General features: G+C 42.7%; 1 protein-coding gene across 1 annotated transcript in view; it reads right to left on the minus strand.

The window, feature by feature from the left end:
- The window catches only part of GTPBP3 (GTP binding protein 3, mitochondrial), a 110398-nt gene that overhangs the window by 17516 nt on the left and 69180 nt on the right, over positions 1-23702 (minus strand). The window contains exon 9 of the mRNA XM_075315487.1: positions 6636-6926. Coding sequence (XP_075171602.1) covers positions 6636-6926 — 291 coding nt within the window. The remainder of the gene's footprint in view (positions 1-6635; positions 6927-23702) is intronic.

Consider the following 23702-nt stretch of genomic DNA (forward strand, 5'->3'; position numbering starts at 1 on the left):
CCCGAGCCAAAGGCGTTGAATACTTGACCAGGATCGATGGTGGTCTCAATGTTGAGTTATATGTGAGTGTCCTACAAGGTGAGTTACTTCATACACTCGAGTACTATGGGTATGAAAAGGATGACATACTGTTCCAGCAGAACAACGTCATGAAGCATATGGTTCAATGACAACGAAGTAGAAGTGCTGGATTGGCACCTACAGTCTCCAGACCTCAACCCAATCGAACACTTGAGGGTAGAGTTGAAGAAAAAGCTGTATACATACACAAGTGAATCGACCAGTATGCACCAAAATTGGGAACATGTAGAAGAGATCTGGGATCAGATTGTGGTCGAGACAGGCTTGAATCTGATCGAGATACTGCTCAGAAGAATTCAGACAGTGTTTAAAGCCAAGATGGACTTACAAAATGCTAACAAATTAATAAAAATTAAAGCACAACAATAAAAATGCAGTGACATGACAAGAACCTGCACAACTAATCATAACTAAGCATGTACTATATAAAGCTGAATGTGTGTGTGTATGTCCGGGATTGGCATCCGCACCGTCGCAGCTACAACCGCAAAATTTTGAACACTCACACTTCTGGACCCCGGAGCGTCATAGGCAATGTTTTGAGGGGAAATTTTAACCCCGCTCTTTACAGTTATTCACCAAAAAACCTGCCTCCATTAAAGCGGATGGAGCTGGGAGCCACAGTGCAGCCAGAACTTCAGAAGAATGCGCAGCCACGCCCTTATATGGAATGTTGGCGTGTCACAATGCAGCCAGGGAAAGAGACAGACACAGACAGGGAAAGAGGCAGACACAGACAGGGTAAGAAACAGACATAGACAGGGTAAGAGACAGACACAAAGAGACAGACAAAGAGACAGACTGACAGGGAAAGAGAGGGAAAGAGAGAGACAGGTAAAGAGACAGACAGGGAAAGAGATAGAGACAGACGGAGAAAGAGACAGACAGACAAAGAGAGAGAGAGAGAGAGCGCAAGAAAGAGAGACAGAGAGATATATACAGTTACTATCCCGGGCAGCGCCGGGTGCTATGTTGTGAGGAGAAATTTTAACCCCGCGCGTTCCAATTTACCAATCAATTTTGCCCCTATCTACATAATGGGGAAAAAGTGAAACGAAAAGTGTTGGGGACAAATTGACAGCTGCCAGATGTGAACAAGGAGGACTTAAAGAATGAGAGCGATGGTGCCAAAGAGTATATACCGTACAGTTGCTAAGGTGGGGCCCCGACATGGGATACTCCCCACACTCGGGGATATGAACACACACACAAAATGTGTCACACACTACCACGTGCTTGAACACATATACCACCCTCAGCACACATCTCACCACACATACACCAACCTCGCCACATAATCGCCCTAAAACACACACAAGTCTGGTATTATCCTTCAAAAATAAAAATCTGATTAATAAGCAGCCAAACTACAAGAACAATAAATGTACCATATAGGAAATACGGCAGCTGTCAGTCACATGACCTGTCTATTATGTGTTTGCGTGAGCTAATATATACTGTCAGGGGGAGGGCTTTCTGTTGCCTGGAGATTTATCAGGCTGCCAAGAGCAACCAATCACAGCTTAGCTTCTATTTTGCTACAGTTAATTAATCTGAGCTCTGATTGGTTAATATAGGCAACAATTTAATAATTACATTTCTATCTATTTGTGTTGTGGTTTTTGTGTGCAGAATACATTTTTGTTAATACATTCTATTTTGTTAACAGCAGTTATTAACCCGGGCAAAGCCGGGTGGTACAGCTAGTATATATATATATATATATATATATATATATATATATATATATAATGTCAAAACTTCAAAACATTGTTAACCTTTTGCTCGTCAGTGTATATAAAAATCACCTATTACTTGTCAAACAATTTTATTCTTGCAGACCAGTGAATAGAAAATTAAAAAATTTAATCCCAATTAATGAGGGAGTGGAAAGCAAATGAAAAGATGAAATCACACATGAAACCTAATCCGTGGCACAGTTAGCAAATTAGTATTGTATATAAAAAGATAACCACATGCAGGTGGCCTCCAATACAATGCACATACTAATGAATAGATAGAACACCATGTAGATTTAATCAAAAACATTCAGGTAAGTAGAGTTTACATTGATAATTTGTATCCTTGACATAGGCTCATTAGGTGGGAATCAAGCAGGTAACTATAATACAGAGTGCACAGACTGTCCCAAAGGTATGTACAGAATAGAGCACAGATGTCAATCTTAAATACACAGAGGGCCAAAGTTAAAAACTTGGACAAAGCCGTGGGCTTCCATATAGAATAATGTGCCCCACATAGTCCTCCATACAGAATAATGGGCACTATATAGTCCTCCACACAGAATAATGGGCACCATATAATGCTACATACAGAATAATGGGCACCATATAGTCCTCCATACAGAATAATGGGCACCATATAATCCTCCATACAGATTAATGGGCCCACAAGTTCTCTATACACAATAGCGGGTCCCACATAGATGTCCATATAGAATAATGGGACAGAATAGAGCAGAGATGTGAAACTCAAATACAGAGAGGGCCAAAGTTAAAAACTAGGACAAAGCCGTGGGCTTCCATACAGAATAATGTGCCCCACGTAGTCCTCCATACAGAATAATGGGCACCATATAGTCCTCCATACAGAATAATGGACACCATAAAATCCTCCATATAGAATTGGGCACTATATAGTCCTCCATACAGAATAATATGCACCATATAGTCCTCCATACAGAATAATGGGTCCACAAATCATCTATACAGAATAGCGGGCCTCACATAGTTGTCCATACAGAATAATGGGCCTTACATAGCCTTTCATACACAATAATGAGCACCATATAGTCCTCCATAAATAATAATGTTCCCCACATAGACCTCCATACAGAATAATGTACCATATAGCCCTCCTTCCAAAATAATTGGCCCACATAGCATTCGATACAAAATAATGGGCCCTATATATCCCTCAATACAGAATAATGTGCACCACATAATCATCCATACAAAATAATGGGCCCCACATAGCCCTCCATACAGAATAATGGGCCCCACATAGCCCTCCATACAGAATAATGGGCCCCACATAGCCCTCCATACAGAATAATGGGGGCTTAGCATCGCAAGCCAAATAAAATCAGCCTGCAGGCAAGATTTGGCCCGTGGACCAGGGTTTGACATATGTGGAATAGAGCTCTATATAGATAAGATTACGGAATAAGTACACAATATATTTTCCAAGTAAAGTGTTATAACATGACTGTCTCACATAGGAGAACAATTATACGAGCATCAAACAAATAAAGTGCCCAGTGGTATTTAAGACTGTCGCGAGTTAAGGAACCCATCTAAAGCCTGCTTTACAAGTTGCAATTAGTTGTACAATCGCATTTGCGATGTGACACGCCCAGGTCGAGTACGGGATCTTATGAGATCACACGTAGGTCGTTCATTTGCGGTCACACGTGCGTTAGTAGTCTATGTTAAATTGATCAATTTTATGTGCGATCCTTTAGATCATGTGTTCTGTGACGTATGCATTGGGCACCTTTTTTTTTTAATTTATTGATGTGTTTAATTTTCTATGATAATTAATAAGAATTTTCTGTATTACATAATGCAGGTAGGAGCCTTGTTTTCTTGGAATTTTGTTTATGCATTACTCACTATTATGTGTAGGCCTTGTTTTGGCTTTATATCACTGGTAACATGTTTACTGGTCGGTGGTCATTAATAGCCTGTTTAGACAGACAGACCACGCTTCGGATAAGCACAGAACGATCGGTAGTAGACCATTCAGTGTGTATAGGCTACTATATTTCTCGGCAGCACATGTCCTGTTCACATGAGACGATGTGTTGAAGAGAACAATGATCTTAAGCAAGCCAAAAGATAATTTCTACGATCAACAGCATATTTACACTGCATGAGTATTAAGAAACTAGCATTTCTAGGAACTCTTGCTCGGTCATGATAATCGCGCAGTGTAAATGCACCTTCGTACAGGTAGATAACATTAATGGCTGCAGATTCCTACTCCAAATAGTCGTAAACAGTGGTGCGGGAACAAGGCTGGATCATTTTTAAAGGCACAGCTATTTTTTTTAGGTTATTTTATGTTGTGGTTATAGTAGCATGAACAATTGCAGGCTAACAATTGACTGTTACTACCAAATAGTTATTTAACCTTGCTGATATTCTGCTCTATGTGTGAGTCTACAAACTGCAAGAACATTGGTGTGTGTGTACTCCAAAAGCAGGCTTTAACCTGAAGACCCAGGCAAAGCATCAAGGGAGTGGGGATAGGCAAGTTAGAAATAGCTGTGGATCAGGTCGTTGTAAGAGACCTTTTTCTGGCCATATTTGGGACCTTTTGGCTATTGGAAAGAGCTAAAAGTACATGCTGAAAAAAAATATTTGATAATGATCCTATGGAAATACAGTATTGGCCTGTATTGTGATATTTAGGTAATAGACTTGCATCAACTTGGCAAGGTCAAGTAGAGATCTAATTATACTGCCCAATATAGAGATTGTGTCGTGAGAAAATTACCTATTGGTTTTTGTGTTAAGTGTATTTAGAATAAAAAATTGGAAGTGTTTTTGTGTTGTTTTTTTTTTTTCCTATTAAAATCTGTAGTTTAATAAAAAAAAATATATAAATTTTCCCACTGATCACTTAAGGCCCATTTACACACAGCGACATCGCTAGTGATGTCGCTGCCGATCGCGCCCGCCCCCGTCGTTTGTGCATCACGAGCAAATTGCTGCCCATTGCGCACAATATCGTTAGTCCCCGTCACACATACTTACCTGCCTAGCGACGTCGCGGTGGCCGGCGAACTGCCTCTTTTCTAAGGGGGCGGTTCGTGCGGCGTCACAGCGACATCACACGGCAGGCGGCTAATAGAAACGGAGGGGCGGAGAGCAGCCGAAGGAAAGACACGTCCACCTCGTTGCGGGAGGACGCAGGTATGGTGTTGTTCGTCGTTCCTGGGGTGTCACACGTAGCGATGTGTGCTGCCTCAGGAACGACAAACAACCTGCGTCCACAACGACCAACGATAATATGAAAATAAACGATGTGTCAACGATCAGGTGAGTATTTTTGATCATTAACACTCGCTCGTAGGTGTTACATGCAATGACATCGCTAACGAGGCCGGATGTGAGTCACGAATTCCGTGACCCAAACGACATCTCATTAGCGATGTCGTTGTGTGTAAATGGGCCTTTAGACTCATACTGTTCTTTCCAGCTCATTATCATCAAAGGCAGTATTACAATGACAGATAACATCTCTATACACAGCTGATTACATTGGATCCATCATTCTCAATAGGTGATCTCATACCTAACCCTGCTCCTCTTTCCATCACTTTGACCTTTGTGCAGGCTCATTAGATTCAATACAAAAGATCGGGTCTGACTTTATTCATTGCAGCTGACAAGTGGATTTCCTAAAACATCAGAAACTCTAAAAGTCCCTAGTGGCCAGTAGTAGATTTGCAAGATTAAAAATGTTTATACAAATTGCGATATGGAAAAAAATATTACCAAAACATTTAAAAATCATGTTTAACACAAAATCTTGATTTAAACAATAGGTCATTTTGTTAAGACCCCTTCCATTTAAGTCAAGTGTCATCAGTCTACATAGGAGGCACAACTAACCTTAAAGGGAACCAGTCACCAGGATTTTCGTATATAACCTAAAGCCAGGGCTATACTGGCACTATCAGGCTGATTCTATACATACCTGTAGTGGTCAGCTCGGATATTTAGGTTTTGAAATCCCAAAAAGTAAAGTTTATAATATTAGCTGCTTGTTGAGTGACAGCAGCTGAGGAACAGATCATATATTCATAGTTATCCCCTCCCCTGTTAAAATTAGCATAAGTATTATACAAATGCTTCCCTTAGTCTATTGCAGGACCTGTCTGAGGTCATACCCATGTGACCAGAAGGGGCAGGGCCTCAGCCAACAAAGCTGGATACCAGGTCACATGGGTATGACCTCACACAGGTCCTGCAAGAGACAAAGTGAATCGTTTGCATAATACTTATGCTAATTCTAACAGAGGGAGGGGATAACTTCTACCTGTCTGTGTCTTGTACTGTTTATGATTATTGTACTTGTCCCTATTATGTATACCCCTTTCACATGTAAAGCGCCATGGAATTGATGGCGCTATAATAATAAATAATAATAATAACTATGAATTCCCCCCCAGATATTATCTGCTCCTCAGCTGCTGTCACTCAACAAGCAGCTAATTTTACAAACTTTACTTTTTTGGATTTCAAAACCTAAACATCTGAGCTGACCACTACAGGTATGTATAGAATCAGCCTGATAGTGCCAGTATAGCACTGGCTTTAGGTTATATATGAAAATCCTGGTGATTGGTTCCCCTTAAACATATATTGCAGCATAATAGATATTCTGCTTTCAGCCACCTCATGGTATGACTTTATTGATGTAATGTCTCGAATTATAACTCGTGGTCCATTTTATCTATTTGCACTTCAGGGGGAAATAAAAAGCACCATTGAAAAGTACTTAAAAAAAAATAAGCATCTCACATTGCTTCCAATCGGTCTCTGAGGATTCTTAGGAACTTGCTGATTCCTTCTTTTGTGTGGCAAGACAGAAGACATACAGGCGGTAGTTCAGATTCCTGGCATAGCTTCTCTAGGTTAACAATAACCTCTTGGCTTAGCAGGTCTACTTTGTTTAGTGCCACAATAACATTCCTGGGACCATCTCCTTGCAAGCCGGAGCAGAGGTTCTGCAGGTGGGCAAGCAGTCCTTCCCGAGAGAGTAAGCTATTGCTGACATCTACGACTGCTACAAGAATATCTGCTTCTCCCACCCTAAAAAAAAAGTATGCATTAGATAATGAAGTACAGTGACAAACGTGATTAATAATAATGTTTTAATTTCAAGTACAATTGCTTGTTTCGAGCATTAGAAAATGGGAAACACCTCGGTTCCTTTATATACTATCAGTGTCTCCAACTGTTCTATATAATTAAAATCATGCTCAGAGTTTTGAGAAATGTGGCTTTTTCAAGCTCATTCTGGGTTAAGCAGGATCGAAGAGAAATTCTCAAACCATTTTAAGAACAAAGTCTAAGAAAGTATCAGTCGCAGTAATGCCCAATGACATATTGCTACCTTATTTTACTAAAAAACTTCAAAAACACTGTACAAAAGGATGCATCTGTGAGTCTCTGCGCAGGATTATGGTCTCTGCCAGGCACTTAGCAGGAACCTAGTTCATCACCGTAAACGACTTTTTTGGCAGAAGGCAAAGGGTGAAGCACAGTTCGATTAAGTTGTTTGCCTTGATGACGTTCATCCTCTACTCTAACAGGAAGTTTTTAATCACTGTCAGAATAATAAAAAGCCAAAATGACTAAGTTACATGTAAAGAAATGTCTGTAGGGACAAATCAGCGCAATAGGGCATTATCCCAAAAACAATGTGGTACTGCTCACCTGATGTCGTTATGTGAGACATGACACATAGAATTTGAGAATATATTTGAGATATCCAGCTGCTGCAGCTCCTCAGATTGGAGGTTCTGACGTAACATTGAAGTAATGGGAGATGTGGGTATCCTGCGCAGCTGGCTGTAGAATCAAGAAACTCCAATATACGGCATATGAGGACCAGTGCCGTGTAATCTCCATGTGAAGTACTCTAACTTCATCAGGAGAGCCAAAATCGCACATAGTGTTTTTCCAAAAATAAGCCCTCCCCCAAAAATAAGCCCTAGCAGGGATATTCAGCATTTTCAGAGAAAGGCTTAAATATAAGCGCTACCCAGAAAATAAGCCCTAGTCGCGGTTCAATAATAAAGCGTTCATGCAGCTAAAAAGTTACAGATACTGCAGAACACGTCATTATAAACATCGGACACCCTGCAATCACACTCACCAGACGCTGAGTGGTAGGCCCTGCAGTGGATCACATACCCACACATATCAGATCACACACATCAGATCGCAAACCCACACACCAGATCGCACACACAATCAGATCGTGCCCACAATCAGATCTCATACACAAATATCAGATCACACATACAATCACACATGAGACTGCACACACATACTCACCACATCCAATGATACATATATCTTCTGGCCGGCAGAGAATCCTGAGACGCAATGCGATGGAACGCATAGAACCTGTGGTGGAATGCATCTATGCGTTCCACCACCGGGTCCTCCATGCGTTCCACTGCAGTGCATCCAATCTTTCCCTGCCGGATGTGGTGAGTGTGTTTGTGTGATCTGATGTGTGATTGCGTGAGCGATCTGATGTGTGATTGTTTGTGTGATCTGATGTGTGTGTGATCTGATGTGTGATTGCGTGAGCGATGTGATATGTGATCTGATGTGTGTGTGTATGAGTGTGTGATCTGCAATATGTGAGTGTGTCGGTCAGAAGCAGGGGTTGTAGCATGGAGCATACCTGCTGGCAGCGTCTATCAAAGATCAGAGTAGGATCTGGAAGCTACGCAGATATCTGGGGTCTGGTAAGTATGATTCCCCTGTGAAGGGGAGGGGGGGGAGCCTGCTTTTGGGGGGGTGGGTAAACTAACCCCCAACCATGTTTCTCAAAGAATAAGACCTGCCCCGAAAATATATCGGAAAAAAGAGGATAACACGGCACTCCTGAAAAAAAAAGAGGAGTGGGTGCTCTGGTGGGGTCCAACTCCGTACAGGCAAAAAATAATTTACACCAGGCACTCCAGTTTCAAATCAAAGAAAGAGTTTTTAATGTTCACAGAAGATAGTTCAGTTTCATTCAACGTTTCGGTCATCAGGCTGACCTTCATCAGATGGACTATCTGTATGGAGTAATATAGAATAATATCACATGATTAATGGAAAAAATTGTGTATATCTGAATGGAGGACCTCCATTACACCAGCAGTGTATACTGCGTGTTTGCCTTCTTTGCATTTATACAGCTTGGCTACCATTTAATCCTGGTTTAAAGGAATTATCTTTTTACCTATGATATTGGGTTATCCTTTTTCCTTTATTAAGTATTCAACCATTTCTTGATCCTGCATATAATAGCAGGGATTAGTGACCCTTTCCTGATCCCACACGTAATGGTGGGCATGGTGTGACTCATTTTTGCTCATTAGAATTACTCCATATTTCATTATATACACAAGCAAGTGTTTTTTCGCGTGTTTCTACTTTGGAGTAAATCACACAACAAATAACAATACTTCTGTGAATTAGAGGAACTTCTTTTGGGGCACTGTTCACTAAACTGTGCTTTTTCAGCTCGCACAAAATCTTATGTGATAACAGTAGCGACTGCGTAAGTCTCCAGGCAGATCCTTGCAATCCCAGCGTGCTCATTCAAAAGCAGAGAAGTATCCAAAATGAAAATAGAAGAATTGAAGGCACTATATGCTGTGCAGGAATTGATTTATTTTTCGGTGGAGGTTACATGGAAAGGTTGGCGGGGAGAGAAGGGAACACCATACCTGTCAGACGACGGCCGTTTCGCACTTAAAAACTCAGTGCTTCAGCTGGTCTAATGGTATGTGACATCATATTCCTCTAATTCACTTGAAGTATACTTTTCTTGTTCCTGATGAGCACGTTCATGTCTGCTTTTGCTGATTAAACAGGCTGCAATCAAATATCCATGGTTAAAATGGAGGTGTTGAACACCGAAGAGGTGGATAATAATGGACCTGGTATGTTAGCGGGGAGGGAGGACACCAACACGTTTTTTCTAGACTAATACTAAAACGGATACAGATGTCCTAAGTATAAAATCTTTGGAATTTATAATATCAAACCTTGCAGTGAAAGAAATATCTCTATTCTGGTCAATACAATCACTACGCTCCTATAAGGACTGCAATCGTGTCCCTAGAGGACTACGTGTAATGAAAGCTATATCGTTCCATCAAGATGATGAAAATTTAAAAAAAACTTTGGGATCAAGTGCAATCAGAATATTCGTACAAATTTTTGGAAATAGTATTGCAAAAAAATGAGCAAGAGCATGACAAAATAACAGCTGAATTAATTAGACTCAGACAGGAGTAAGAATCGAGACTCTCTAAGGCTTGAAACACACATCCGTGAAACACGTGCGTGTTTGGTCCGTTTCCGTGTATACTGGAGACACGGCCAAACGTGCACCAATGTTACTATATCTCTGCGGTTACAATTGCGTTTTTGGTTATGTCCGTGAGTCCGTCTCCGTGATGCGTTTTGTGGGCCGTGTCTCACGCCAGCATGTCCGTTTTATTCACGCAACACGCAGCACGGACCCAATGAAAGTCAATGGGTCTGTGCGCACGTCCGAGTGACACGGACGCATCTCTGTTTGTTCCCTGTATGTTTTGTGCTTTTTTCATGTGATGTCAGTCTTTTTTCTTTTTATGTTTCGTTCTCTCCCTCAGTCCGTCGGTCGGTCTCTATGTCTGTCTGTCCCTCTAGCTGTCTGGGGGTCAGTTCCCCCCTCTCTCATACTTACCATTCCCCGATCTCCGGCGCGGCGCTGCACGGCTGTTATAAAAACTCCGGCGGCTTTTCCTCTTTTGAAAAAGCCGGCCGCCCATTAATCAATCTCGTATTCCCTGCTTTACCCGCCCACCGGCGGCTGTGATTGGTTGCAGTGAGACACGCCCACCACGCTGAGTGACAGCTGTCTCACTGCACCCAATCACAGCAGCCGGTGGGCGTGTCTATACTGTGCATTGAAAAAAAAAAATAAATAATTAAAAAAAACGGCGTGCGGTCCCCCCCCATTTTAATACCAGCCAGATAAAGCCATACGGCTGAAGGCTGGTATTCTCAGGATGGGGAGCTCCACGTTATGGGGAGCCCCCCACCCTAATAATATCAGTCAGCAGCCGCCCAGAATTGCCGCATACATTATATGCGACAGTTCTGGGGCTGTACCCGGCTCTTCCCGATTTACCCTGGTGCGTTGGCAAATCGGGGTAATAAGGAGTTATTGGCAGCCCATAGCTGCCAATAAGTCCTAGATTAATCATGTCAGGCGTCTATGAGACACCTTCCATGATTAATCTGTAAGTGACAGTAAAAAAACACACACACCCGAAAAAAATCCTTTATTAGAAATAAAAAACACAAACAAATTCCCTCATTACCAATTTATTAACCCCGACAAACCCTCCATGTCCGGCGTACTCCACGGTCCTCCAGCGTCGCATCCAGCTCTGCTGCATGGAGGTGACAGGAGCAGCAGAAGACACAGCCGCTCCGGTCACCTCCACGCAGCTAATGAGATGAGTAGCGCGATCAGCTGCTGTCACTGAGGTTACCCGCGGCCACCGCTGGATCCAGCGGTGGCCGCGAGTTACCTGACTGACAGCAGCTGATCGCGCTACTCATCTCATTAGCTGCGTGGAGGTGACCGGAGCGGCTGTGTCTTCTGCTGCTCCTGTCACCTCCATGCAGCAGAGCTGGATGCGACGCTGGAGGACCGTGGAGTACGCCGGACATGGAGGGTTTGTCGGGGTTAATAAATTGGTAATGAGGGAATTTGTTTGTGTTTTTTATTTCTAATAAAGGATTTTTTCAGGTTTGTGTGTTTTTTTAATGTCACTTACAGATTAATCATGGAAGGTGTCTCATAGACGCCTGACATGATTAATCTAGGACTTATTGGCAGCTATGGGCTGCCAATAACTCCTTATTACCCCGATTTGCCAACGCACCAGGGTAAATCGGGAAGAGCCGGGTACAGCCCCAGAACTGTCGCATATAATGTATGCGGCAATTCTGGGCGGCTGCTGACTGATATTGTTAGGGTGGGGGGCTCCCCATAACGTGGAGCTCCCCATCCTGAGAATACCAGCCTTCAGCCGTATGGCTTTATCTGGCTGGTATTAAAATGGGGGGGGACCGCACGCCGTTTTTTTTAATTATTTATTTATTTTTTTCAATGCACAGTATAGACACGCCCACCGGCTGCTGTGATTGGGTGCAGTGAGACAGCTGTCACTCAGCGTGGTGGGCGTGTCTCACTGCAACCAATCACAGCCGCCGGTGGGCGGGTAAAGCAGGGAATACGAGATTGATTAATGGGCGGCCGGCTTTTTCAAATTAGAAAAAGCCGCCGAAGCAGTGTGAACGCCGTGCAGCGCCGGTGATCGGGGAACGGTGAGTATGAGAGAGGGGGGGACACTTCAGTCACTCGGGGGATTAGCGGTCACCGGTGAATCCTTCACAGGTGACCGCTAATCAGTACACGGCACACAGACAGAGCCGCGGCATGACAATGAAGTCGGGTGAAGTTCACCCGAGTTCATTCTCATCCCGCTACTCTGTCTTCCGACATGTAGTAACAACATTTTGCATCACACACGTACATTTCACACGGACAACACATACACATGTCAGTTATTTCACTCACGCACACACGGACATTCCACACGCACATACGGCTAGCATACGGGATACACACGCAGGCCACACATACCATAAAAACGGACCTAAAAAACGGAAAACGGACCCGAAAAACGGCCCGTTTTACACGGACGTGGTTTTCACGGATGTGTGGCGGAGCCCCAAGGAATATTGGAGTCATTTTTTGAAAAACATAGATAAAAAATTGATTCCCTTTCAAACTGCAGTGAAAGAAAGGAAAAAAGAAAAAATTTCTGCGTGACAAAGCAGATTATGATACTAACACCGTATTTAAAAGGAATAAAACTAATAATAACTACCCATTTTTCAAAAAAGGAAAATCCAATAAGAAGTTCCAAAAGACTTTCTCTAAAAATACTATTTATAATAATAAAAAAAATGCATGGACAATGGACAAGACAAGATGAACCACCACTACAAAAAAGGAGATTTAAGGCTCCGTTACACGCAACGACGTATCTAACGATATATCGCCGGGGTCAAGGATTCCGTGACGCACATCCGGCGCCGTTAGCGACGTCATTGTGTGTAACAGCTCCGAACGACTGTTAACGATCAAAAATAATCACCTTATCGTTGATCGTTGACACGTCGGTCAGTTTCATAATATCGTTGCTGTGGCAAGACGCTGGTTGTTAGTCGTTCCTGCGGCAGTACACATCGCTACGTGTGACACCGCAGGAACGAGGAACATCCCTGTCCCTGCGGCCGCCGGCAATGAGGAAGGAAGGACGTGGGCGGGATGTTACGCCCGCTCATCTCCGCCCCTCTGCTTCTATTGGGCGGCCGCTTAGTGACGTCGCTGTGACGCCGAACAAACCACCCCCTTAGAAAGGAGGCGGTTCACCGGCCAGAACGACGTCACTAGACTTGTAAGTCCCGTATGACGGCTCCTAACAATGTTGTGCGCCACGGGCAGCGATTTGCCCGTGACGCACAACTGACGGGGGCGGGTGCTTTCACCAGCGATATCGTTGGCAATATTACTGCGTGTAACACCCCCTTAAGTGTGGACCACACCTTGAAAAATCAAGATATTAACCCTTTAGAACACGAACAAGAAGAGGCCGAGGCAAGCTCAAGCGAGCAACTCCTGGGAAAGAGGAAAAAAGTCTCGTGGAGGGATTAACAACTTCCCCAAAGCAAAAGATTTTCAATCTTACGAATCATGTGATTGACAGAGACATGATGGCAGTCCTGGAAATAAGATTAAACTATTGCATCCCTGAGCCATTTGATATAGTGGACTTTGAATTAGACCTATTTAAAGCATGTTGGAAACTTCATCTAAAGAAATATTTTGCTAATGGTAGTAGAGATAAAAATAAATAACTTATGTCTAATCGTGTAAGTGAAAGGCAATGTAGGGAAAATCTTTTGGGCTTTTCTTATAACGGATCTGATTTTAGTAAGGGGAGACAAGATGCTTTACAGTTATTAAGCCTCACCAATGATGATTTGGATGTAACAGCTGCAACAATAGATGTAGATCTGATCAAAAAAGAAGAGAGATTCTCAGGAGGTTCAAAATATAATTTTTTTTCCCCCGACATCACCAGGAAACAACATTGATTTATTTCAAGAAATTGTATTACGTGATATACGGGCGTTGAAATATCCTAATCTACCGGATAATTTATCTAAAGTAGAAAAAAAAGGTGTTAAGTAAAATACAATCACTAGATAATATAACAAAGGATAATATGACAAAGGAGGGGCTACGGTACTAATGGATACTGGGCATTATTTAGAAGAAGCTAAACGACAATTAAATTATACTGATGTATATCGTATTTTGAAAAGTGATCCAACTATTAAGTTTAAAGAAAAATTACGTTGTTTTCTAAACAGACAGATGACTTTAGGCATAATATCCAGAAATAGAGCAGAAAAACGTCTTCCCTTGTTTCCTAGTAAACCCCATTGGTACTTTTTGCCCAAAATTCAGAAGTCAGAGTCCAGGCCTCCGGGGCGTCCCATTGTTTCAGGGATGGGTTCACTAACAGAACCCTTGTCAATATATCTTGATTGGTTGTTACATCCATTGTTAAAATCAGTTCCAGCTTTTGTACAGGATATAGGAGATCTCATAAGACAGATAAAAGATTTTGAATGGCAAGAAACTTTCTGCTGGGCATCTTTAGATGTGGAAAGTTTGTTCACCAGAATACTGCAGAAACTGGGGGTCGAGGTTATAACCAATATGCTGAAAAAAATGGGTGAGGATGTCTCATTAATTGAATTTATCGAAGAAGCTCTATGGTTTGTATTATCCCATAATGCTTTCAAATTTGGATACTCCTGGTACCTCCAACATAGCGGAGTAGCAATGGGCACTCCGGTGGAATGCACTCTGGCAAATCTCTTCCTGGCACAGGTAGAAGACGAATTGATTTATAGTCTAGGAAATCCATTCATAAGATGCATCAAAAGATATCTACTTTTTGTAGATGATGTACTTATTATATGGGATGGAAGAGAACAAGACTTTGAATCCTTTGTCTCTTACCTGAATAAGAACAAACTTAATATGCTGTTCACATATTCTTTTGGGACAGGCTATATAGAATTTCTGGATGTCAAATTGTCAATCCAAAATGGGACAATTAAGCGAGAACTTTACAGAATACCCACTGCGGTTAACACGTTACTACATCACGAGAGTGCCCATCCAAAGCATGTAATAAAATCAGTACCCTTCAGCCAGTTTTTAAGACTGAGCAGAATAACAAATGATCCTAATAAGTTAAAAAAACAGACATTAGATTTAAGGCAGAGATTCCTTGAACGTGGTTACCCATTAAAAGAAACTAACAAGGCACAAGGTCAGGCAAAAGGAAAAGATATTATGGGAAAGAGAGAATCACATGAAAGAACAAAGAATGAAAAAGATAGATCGTTTTGTGTTTAATTTTAAATATGGGCCTATGTATCAGACAATAAGATCTGTCCTAAATAAAAAATAGCATATTATTGAGAGTGAAAAAGAACTCATGGAAAGAGCTAAAAACAAACCCCTTATCACTTATAGACGTTGTAAAAACATAGGAGACATTTTAATATAAAAACACTACACACCAGAAAAGACATGGCTACACCGTTGTGGTCCTTCAGGTAATCATAAATGCAGTAGCTGTAAATTTCATATTACAAGTAAAACCTTTAAAATAGGAGGAGATTGGCATGTTGCTGAGCATATGATTACCTGCAGAACTAAAATGGTTGTGAATATAATTTTTTGCCCATGTGGGCGATATTATATAGGTAAGACGATCAGACCGCTGTTCGTACACTTCAGGGAACACCGCAATTCAATTGCCAGTGGGATAGGAGCGAAAAGAATGATCAAACATGTGAGAGATGAGCATAATGCCGATTGTAATGGCCTATCCTTTGCTGGTTTGGAACTAGTGGAACCGTTAGCAAAAGGTGGAGACACATAAATTGTTTCTGTGAAAAGTAGCACAATATATTATTAAATATAATGCTACAGGTCCACTAGGTCTCAACGAGAAAAATGATTTCATTGTATTCTTAGGTTAAATATGTGGTTCCTGTTTGTCTAATACTGTTCTAGTATGGATTATTTGTATAGTGTTTTTACCAGATTCTAATTAAGTGATGTCTACCACAAGATTCATGGGTTTAAAAATGAGGATATGAGGTCACAATCCATTAGACGAGCTGAAGCACTGAGTTTCAGTGCGAAACGGCCGTCGTCTGACGGGTATGGTGTTCTCTTCCCTCCCCGCCAACCTTTCCATGTAACCTCCACCAAAAAATCCTGCATAGCATATACCGGTGAGTGCCTTCAATTCTTCTATTTTCATACAATACTTCTGTGCTCATCTTCCCCTTTCTTCAGTGTTTTCATATACAAACAGTGCTTCTGATCTCCATATTAGTGTCACTCTCTCTTCAGATATAAACAATTTTTTCCATTGATCCTGTGATATTATTCTACATTACTCCATACAGATAGTTCATCTGATGAAGGTCAGCCTGGTGACCGAAACGTTGAATTAAACTGAACTATCAACTGAATTATCTTCTGTGAACATTAAAAACTCTTTCTTTAATTTGAAACTGGAGTGACTGTTGTATATTATTTTTTAAAAAAGTGTATGCAGAGAAAAAAAAAATGTTTTTTTAGTTAAAACAAAAAAACTACTAAAAAGAGAAGAATCTATATAGATAATTGCCTTATTCTGTCTGTCTGTCTTGCTCCAAAATTGTGTCGTTACAGTGACAACCAGCGGATTGGCCGCTGGGCTCGGCATGGCCCCGCCCGGATTGGCCTCTCGCCCCGGCCCCCTGCACGTATTGGGCGCTCGGCCAGGCCCCGCCCCCTGACGCATTGGATGCTCGCCCTGGCCCCGCACGCATTCCCCGAAACCCACACGGAGACACCCGACTCCCAGGTGACTGCTGCAGCCCCGGAAGCCCACACCGGCAGGACTAAGTGGAGAAAAGCCACTAGCTTACCCCGCCTGCTGGCACACGTGTGCCGGAGCCGGCGTAGGCTGGTAACTATCGGCGCACTCCCGTGCACTGTGTACAGTACAGTTGCTGCGCGACAAGCTCCGATCACATGTTGTCATGTGACCAGGAAGTTGCGGCGCAGCCACTGTCCTGTACACAGTGTACGGCTGCTTTCAGACGTCCGTGTCACACATAGCACACATGCATGTATATACACACACACACAGCAGACACACATGGATACACCGAGCGCACACACACATACCGCACATGCACGTACACACACACACACACACACACACACACACACACACACTTTGCTGTACACTCACCCAGCGATGCGGTCCCCGGCACTGAAGTCCCCAGCGCTGTTCCTGCTTCCAGCTCCTCAGGGCACTGAATATTCAGTGAGTATAATAAGCGGCGATAAGGAGCGGGAGGCAGCAGAGCCGGAGACAGCATCTCTGGAGAGAGGTAAATATAGAAAATATTTTTATTAAAAGCAAAACCTATGGAAAAAAAAAAATGCTGTGCGCACTATGTGATTGTGACAGCTGCAAGTTTTGCTGCGGGATTCCCGCAGCGAAAACAATTGCATGTCACTTCTTTTCCGCAGGTAGCTGCGGGATTTCACTCCATTGACTGCAATGTAATCGTGAAATCCCGCAGGGAATAACGCAGGCAGCAAATTTTGTGCGGTTCATTGCGTTTTCCTGCGTTATTCCCTGTGGTATTTCGCGGTTTACCTGCGGTAATGTTCATCGCTGCCCTGCGGTTTACAGGGAAGTGATGTCATTATGACAGGAAGAGGAAGCGGAGCAGAGAGTAATTACACACAGATCACACCCAGAGACATATAGAATACACACACACCACACTCACACACAGACACAGACATATAGAATACACACAGAAATCAAACGGACATATAGAAAAAAAAACACGTGGGCTCCGCTGTATTTTTACCATCCAGCCGCGGTGAACACAGTGGCAGACCGGTATTCTCAGGCTGGGGAGAGCGAGGGACAGCGTTAATGTACCCCCCCTCCCACAGCCGAGAATATCAGCCCGCAGCTGCTCCGGGACTGTCGCATCCATTATGTGGCGGTCCCGGAGTGTCCCCAGCTCTTCCAGACGCCGTGATGCGGTGGCAGTCCAGGTAATAAGGAGTTAAATGACAGCGCATCGCCGCCATTTAAGTCCCGGCTTTTAATCATGGCAGTGCCTATGAGACAGCTTTCATGATTAAAACCCGTAATTAAAGTGAATAAACACAAACACCGAAAAATCCTTTATTTTAAATAAAACAAAAAGCTCCTCTTTCACCCGTTTATTAAGCCCCCCAAAACACACAGCTCTGACGTAATCCACGTCCTCCGATGCCTGCATCCAGCTGCGACTGACAACAGCGCTGAATCAATGCAGCCTCGCAGGGAGCCTGTAGAGGTAATTACAGGTTATTTCCCACGGCCGGTAATATAAACACACTACCGCCCGGTATGTTTTACACTGATGTCGCACGAATCACATCAGTGTGCGATCCATGCGACATCCGTGCTGCCGGAGATGCCTGCGTGTGTGCGTGCGGGGTCATGAAAAGTCACATGGTCCGTGTGCAAACACGGACGTGTGAGGCACATCAGAGAAAAACATGGGTACGTGTTACATCCGTGTTACAAAACGCATGTCCCAGGTACCTAAAACACGGACGTCTGAAACCAGCCTATGGCAGCGCGCCGGATCCGACAAAGTGGAGAAAAGCTGGATGTGTGAAACCACTAGCTTACCCCGGCTCCCGGCACACGTTTGCCGGAGCCGGCGTAGGCTGGTAATCATGGTACATATCGGGTAACTATAGAAACCGCTTTGCTTAGTTACCCAATGTGTAATATGGTTACTAGCTTACCCCGGCTCTCGGCACACGTGTGCCGGAGCCGGCGTAGGCTGGTAACCATGGTACACATTGGGTAACTATGGAAACCGCTTTGCATAGTTACCCAATGTGTACCATGGTTACTAGCTTACCCCGGCTCCCTGCCCATTCAGATCGTTGGGTCTCCCACTGTCAAACACGCCGATGCATGCTGTACAGCAGGAGACCAACAAGCAAAAAATAAACCAGCACTGTCGCTTTGCATAGTTACCCAATGTGTACCATAGTTATCAGCTTACCGACGTACGCTGGTAACAAATGGTACACAATCCTGTAACTATGGAAAGCGCTTTCGTTAGTTACCCAATGTGTACCATGGTTACCACCTTACCCCCGGCTCCTGGCACATGCGTGCTTAAGCCGGCGTACGCTGGTAACCATGGTACACATCGGGTAACTAAGCAAAGCGCTTTGCACACTTACCCGATTGTGTAACATGGTTACCAGTGTACGCCGGCTCCCTGCCCATTCAGATCGATGGTCTCCCACTGTCAAACATGCCGATGCGTGCTGCACAGCGGGAGACCAACGAGCAAGACATGAACCATAATTATTCAAGACTTGATGATTATATTATTATTCAATCTGCTAACCTACATACACATTCTAGACTACCCGATACGTTAGAATTGGGCCACCTTCTAGTTATTAATAAATGTGACAGTAATGCATTTACTAAAAATGATTCAGAAGAAATTGACCTTATCCTCTGTGAGAAGGGAAGGGAAGAACCTTTTCTAAACAGAAGCGTTGAGAAGGGAAACCACAAAAATGAACTTCCTGCAGAGCATGGCAAAGGAAATCCCCACTTACTGTGACGAGACACAAGTAGAGATGAGCGAACCCGAGGTTTGGTGTTCGGTGTTCGTACCAAACACAGACTTTACCAAGTGAAAAAATGTTTAAGAAATAATGATATATCTATTTATTAAACATGTTTTCACTATAAAAAGATTATTTTATTATCTATATGTAAAAAAAACAAACTATTTTCCCTCATTATTCCATTTAATTCTCCTTTAATAATAGTAATAATAATAATATTTATTCATTTATATAGCGCTGTTAATTACACAGCGCTTTACATACAATGGCAACTTTAATGGTTTATTTGTAATTATTCCAATTTGTCATAGAAGTATAATATTACAATATTATTCTACAATTTGCCATTATTATACCACTTATTAATATTTTTTTTTTTCCATTAAAGGGAATCTGTCAGCAGATTTTTGCTACCTCATCTGAAAGCAGCATACTGCAAGAAAAGATTTCCTGATTCCAACAGTGTATCACTTAGTTTACTGGGTGCAGCCAGTGATCAGCCATCGTGGTGCAACTATGATCAGGACCCACTACATCCTGGACGCGGCGGGTCCTGACCTGCAGGGCCGCGATTTTCCCTCCGCAGGAGACCGCAGCTGCTCGTGCCCACGTACTATACATTGCAACGTTTTGGAACAAAACACTGAACGCTTATGGTGTGCACATACCTTAAGATGTAGCAGAGCTCAGAAAGCGGACCCTGCCCATACCACAGCTCTCTGTATACAATGTGTAATGACAGTGATCTGTTTATCAGAGGAGGGGATGTGGCCGGCCTAGCAGGTGGTCACACCAAGTTTTGGCAGTGATAATCATAAGGTGATAAAATAATCATTGTAAGTAAATAGCAGCTACAAATGTTGGCAGTTAACCATTGGATAAACGTAAATAAAGATCAAATGCACTTCAGTCAAGCAAAACAGCATATGATTACAGACCCTATAGAGAATGACCAACTAAATTAAACATAGTAATATTAGAACAAAATACACAATGAAAATATAGAAGATAAAAACCTTGCTGTAAAGGGTGATAACATCAGGAAGATATGCCAAATAAGATATAAGATAGGCTAAAGTGTTGGCATCCTTGACATCTTTCTAGAACATTAAGTATTACTCCCAGAATATTATTGCAATTACATATGTTTTATAAAACATGTAGATTTCCTTTTGTGTATTGGAAGAACACACACACAAAAAAAAAAAAACAGATAAAAAGGCAAACTGGACATGATTTCACAACAATCTTCAAAAATGGGCTGGACAATTTGTAGGCAACCTCATTTTAATATTTGGTTGCACTCTCTTTGGAATAAATAAATAACTGCAATCAATTGCTTTCAATAACTACAGTATCAACAAGCTTCTTACACCTCTCATGTGGAATTTAGGACACCTTGTATTGCACCCTGAGCTGCAATACAAACTGCTGGCCAGAGGATGATATTGGCGGTACCATGAATGAGGGCGCATGACAGTGACATCATGCGCCATGGCGCACACTCCAAAGTCAGCTTCCGGCCACTGCATTCTGACCACCGAGGACACTGTGCTGTGTGTGATTGGAGGTTTTTACTTATTTATTTATTTATTTTAATGTGTTAGAGACATAACAGGGTGGGCCCAGGATGAGGACATGCATACCAAGATGGGTGAGAATGAAGACATGCATGCCAGGATGAGATCCAGAATGGGGACTTATATACCAGGATGGGAGACACATACTGTGCATCAGGAAGACGACAAATATATCAGGATAGGAGACATAAATATGAGGATGGGGCTTAGGATTAGAGATGTATATAGCAGGATGGGAGACATATATACCAGGATGGAGCCTAGGATCAGAGACATATGTACCAGGAAGTGGGACATATATACCAGGATGGGGCCTAGGATGCGAGACATATATACCAGGATGTGCTCAGGTTGGGGACATATAAACCAGGATGGTCCGAGGATGAGGAACATATATACCGGGATGAGGACATACATACCAAGATAGGCTCAGGATGAAGACATGCATGCCAGGATGGGATCCAGAATGAGGACATATATACCAGGATGAGGGGCATATATACTAGGAAAGGGCCTAGGATGGGACACATACAGTATATAACAGGATGACAGACACATATACCAGGATGGCGACAAATATACCAGGTTTGGGAACATATATACCAAAATGGCAGACTGCAACACTAGGTACGGGAAAGTCCAAGCAAATTGCAAAAGGAAATGGAAACCCTGTGTCTAGGGAAAGGGAAGATGGTGACCCCCTGATCAAACCTACTACTGGTCCCTGGGGTCCCTCAACACCCTAGATAGTTTCCACACCTATGTGCTGAGCTGGATACCTGGTCCTAGGTATCCCTATCGCTGGGCCCTAAATAGGGAACGGATGAGATGAGTTCTTCATCAACCCCACTAAACACTATAAATGACACAAAGAGGACACACAGGGGGAAAATTCATGAACTACTTATCCACAGATGACACTAGTAGAAGTTCAGCAAAGTTTTCAGCAACGATACCACAGAGTAGTACAAGACACCTGCTTGCAACCAAGGCTTGAATAAACTGAAAATATCTCCAGCATCAATCCAAGGAAAGAAGGGGTATTTAAGCACCAAGATAACACTGATGATCAGCAGCTGGGTGGAAGGCACGCTCCTGCTGGGTCCAAAAGTGGGAGACATGAATCCAGCAGGAAAGCTACTTATACCAATAAATACAGAAAGCGGGAACAATGGAAATCCAGGGAGCATTCTGCGCAGCCAAACGCTGTGACTTATTATGGCCAGAAAGCACATGACTGTGGTTTTTGGCCATGACACACGTAACACACCCATGACAGAGACATATATACCAGAATGGGAGACATCTATACTAGGATGGGGCCTAGGATTAGAGAAGTATGTACCAGGATGGCAGACATATATAAAAGGATGGGGCCTAGAAAGGGGGACCTATTTACCAGGATGGAAATATATATATATATATATATATATATATATACCAGGATGGGGCCTAGATTAGGAAGCATATATACTAGGATGGGGGACATATATAACAGGATGATGACATAATTACCAGGATAGGGACATATATACAAGGATAAGGACAAATATACAAGGATAAGGACAAATATACCAGGAAAGGGGACATATTTTTCAGGCAGTGGCGCAGGATGGAGAAAATTAGTACAGGATGGGGGACATTACTACATAACTAAGGATAGGGAGGGCAACTTGTATGTCTTTAAAGGATTTAGAATGGTAAACTGGCTCATACATCTGACCTCTATGTGTGTGGGGACCAGGCCCGAAATTTGCACTGAGGCAAAAATCAGACACTAGTTACGCCACTGCTCGTGAGTCTCCTGCTTTAGAGTTTTATTTCATTCAAATGTTGGAGGATAGTTCGCACTGACACTGATGTACCCCGAGACTGCAGGACAGCTTCAATTTCTTTGGAACTTGATTGAAGCTGCTTATCCACCATCTAGTTTATCCTGCATTGCAACCTTTTATCAATTTTTCTCTGCCATCCACATCCAGGGAGATGAGCTACAGTGCCATGGGTTGTACACTTCTTGATTATGTTGCACACCATGGACAAAGGAGCATCAAGATCTCTGGATATGATCTTCTAACCTTAAAATTATTATTTTTTTTTTATAATTTTGGTTCTTCAGTCCTCAGCCAGTTATTTTCTCCTCTTTCTGTTTTCCATGCTTAAGGGGGCTTTACACGCAACGACATCGCTAACGAGATGTCGTTGGGGTCTCGGAATTCGTGACGCACATCTGGCCTAGTTAGCGACGTCGTTGCGTGAGAAACGCACGAACGACTGTTAACGATCAAAATTACTTACCTAATCGTTGATGGTTGACGCGTCGTTCTAATCCCAAATGTCGTTGCTGTTGCAGGACGCAGGTTGTTCGTCGTTCCTGCGGCA

This window comes from Anomaloglossus baeobatrachus, chromosome 1 (assembly GCF_048569485.1).
Source record: "Anomaloglossus baeobatrachus isolate aAnoBae1 chromosome 1, aAnoBae1.hap1, whole genome shotgun sequence".
Classification (NCBI taxonomy): domain Eukaryota; kingdom Metazoa; phylum Chordata; class Amphibia; order Anura; family Aromobatidae; genus Anomaloglossus; species Anomaloglossus baeobatrachus.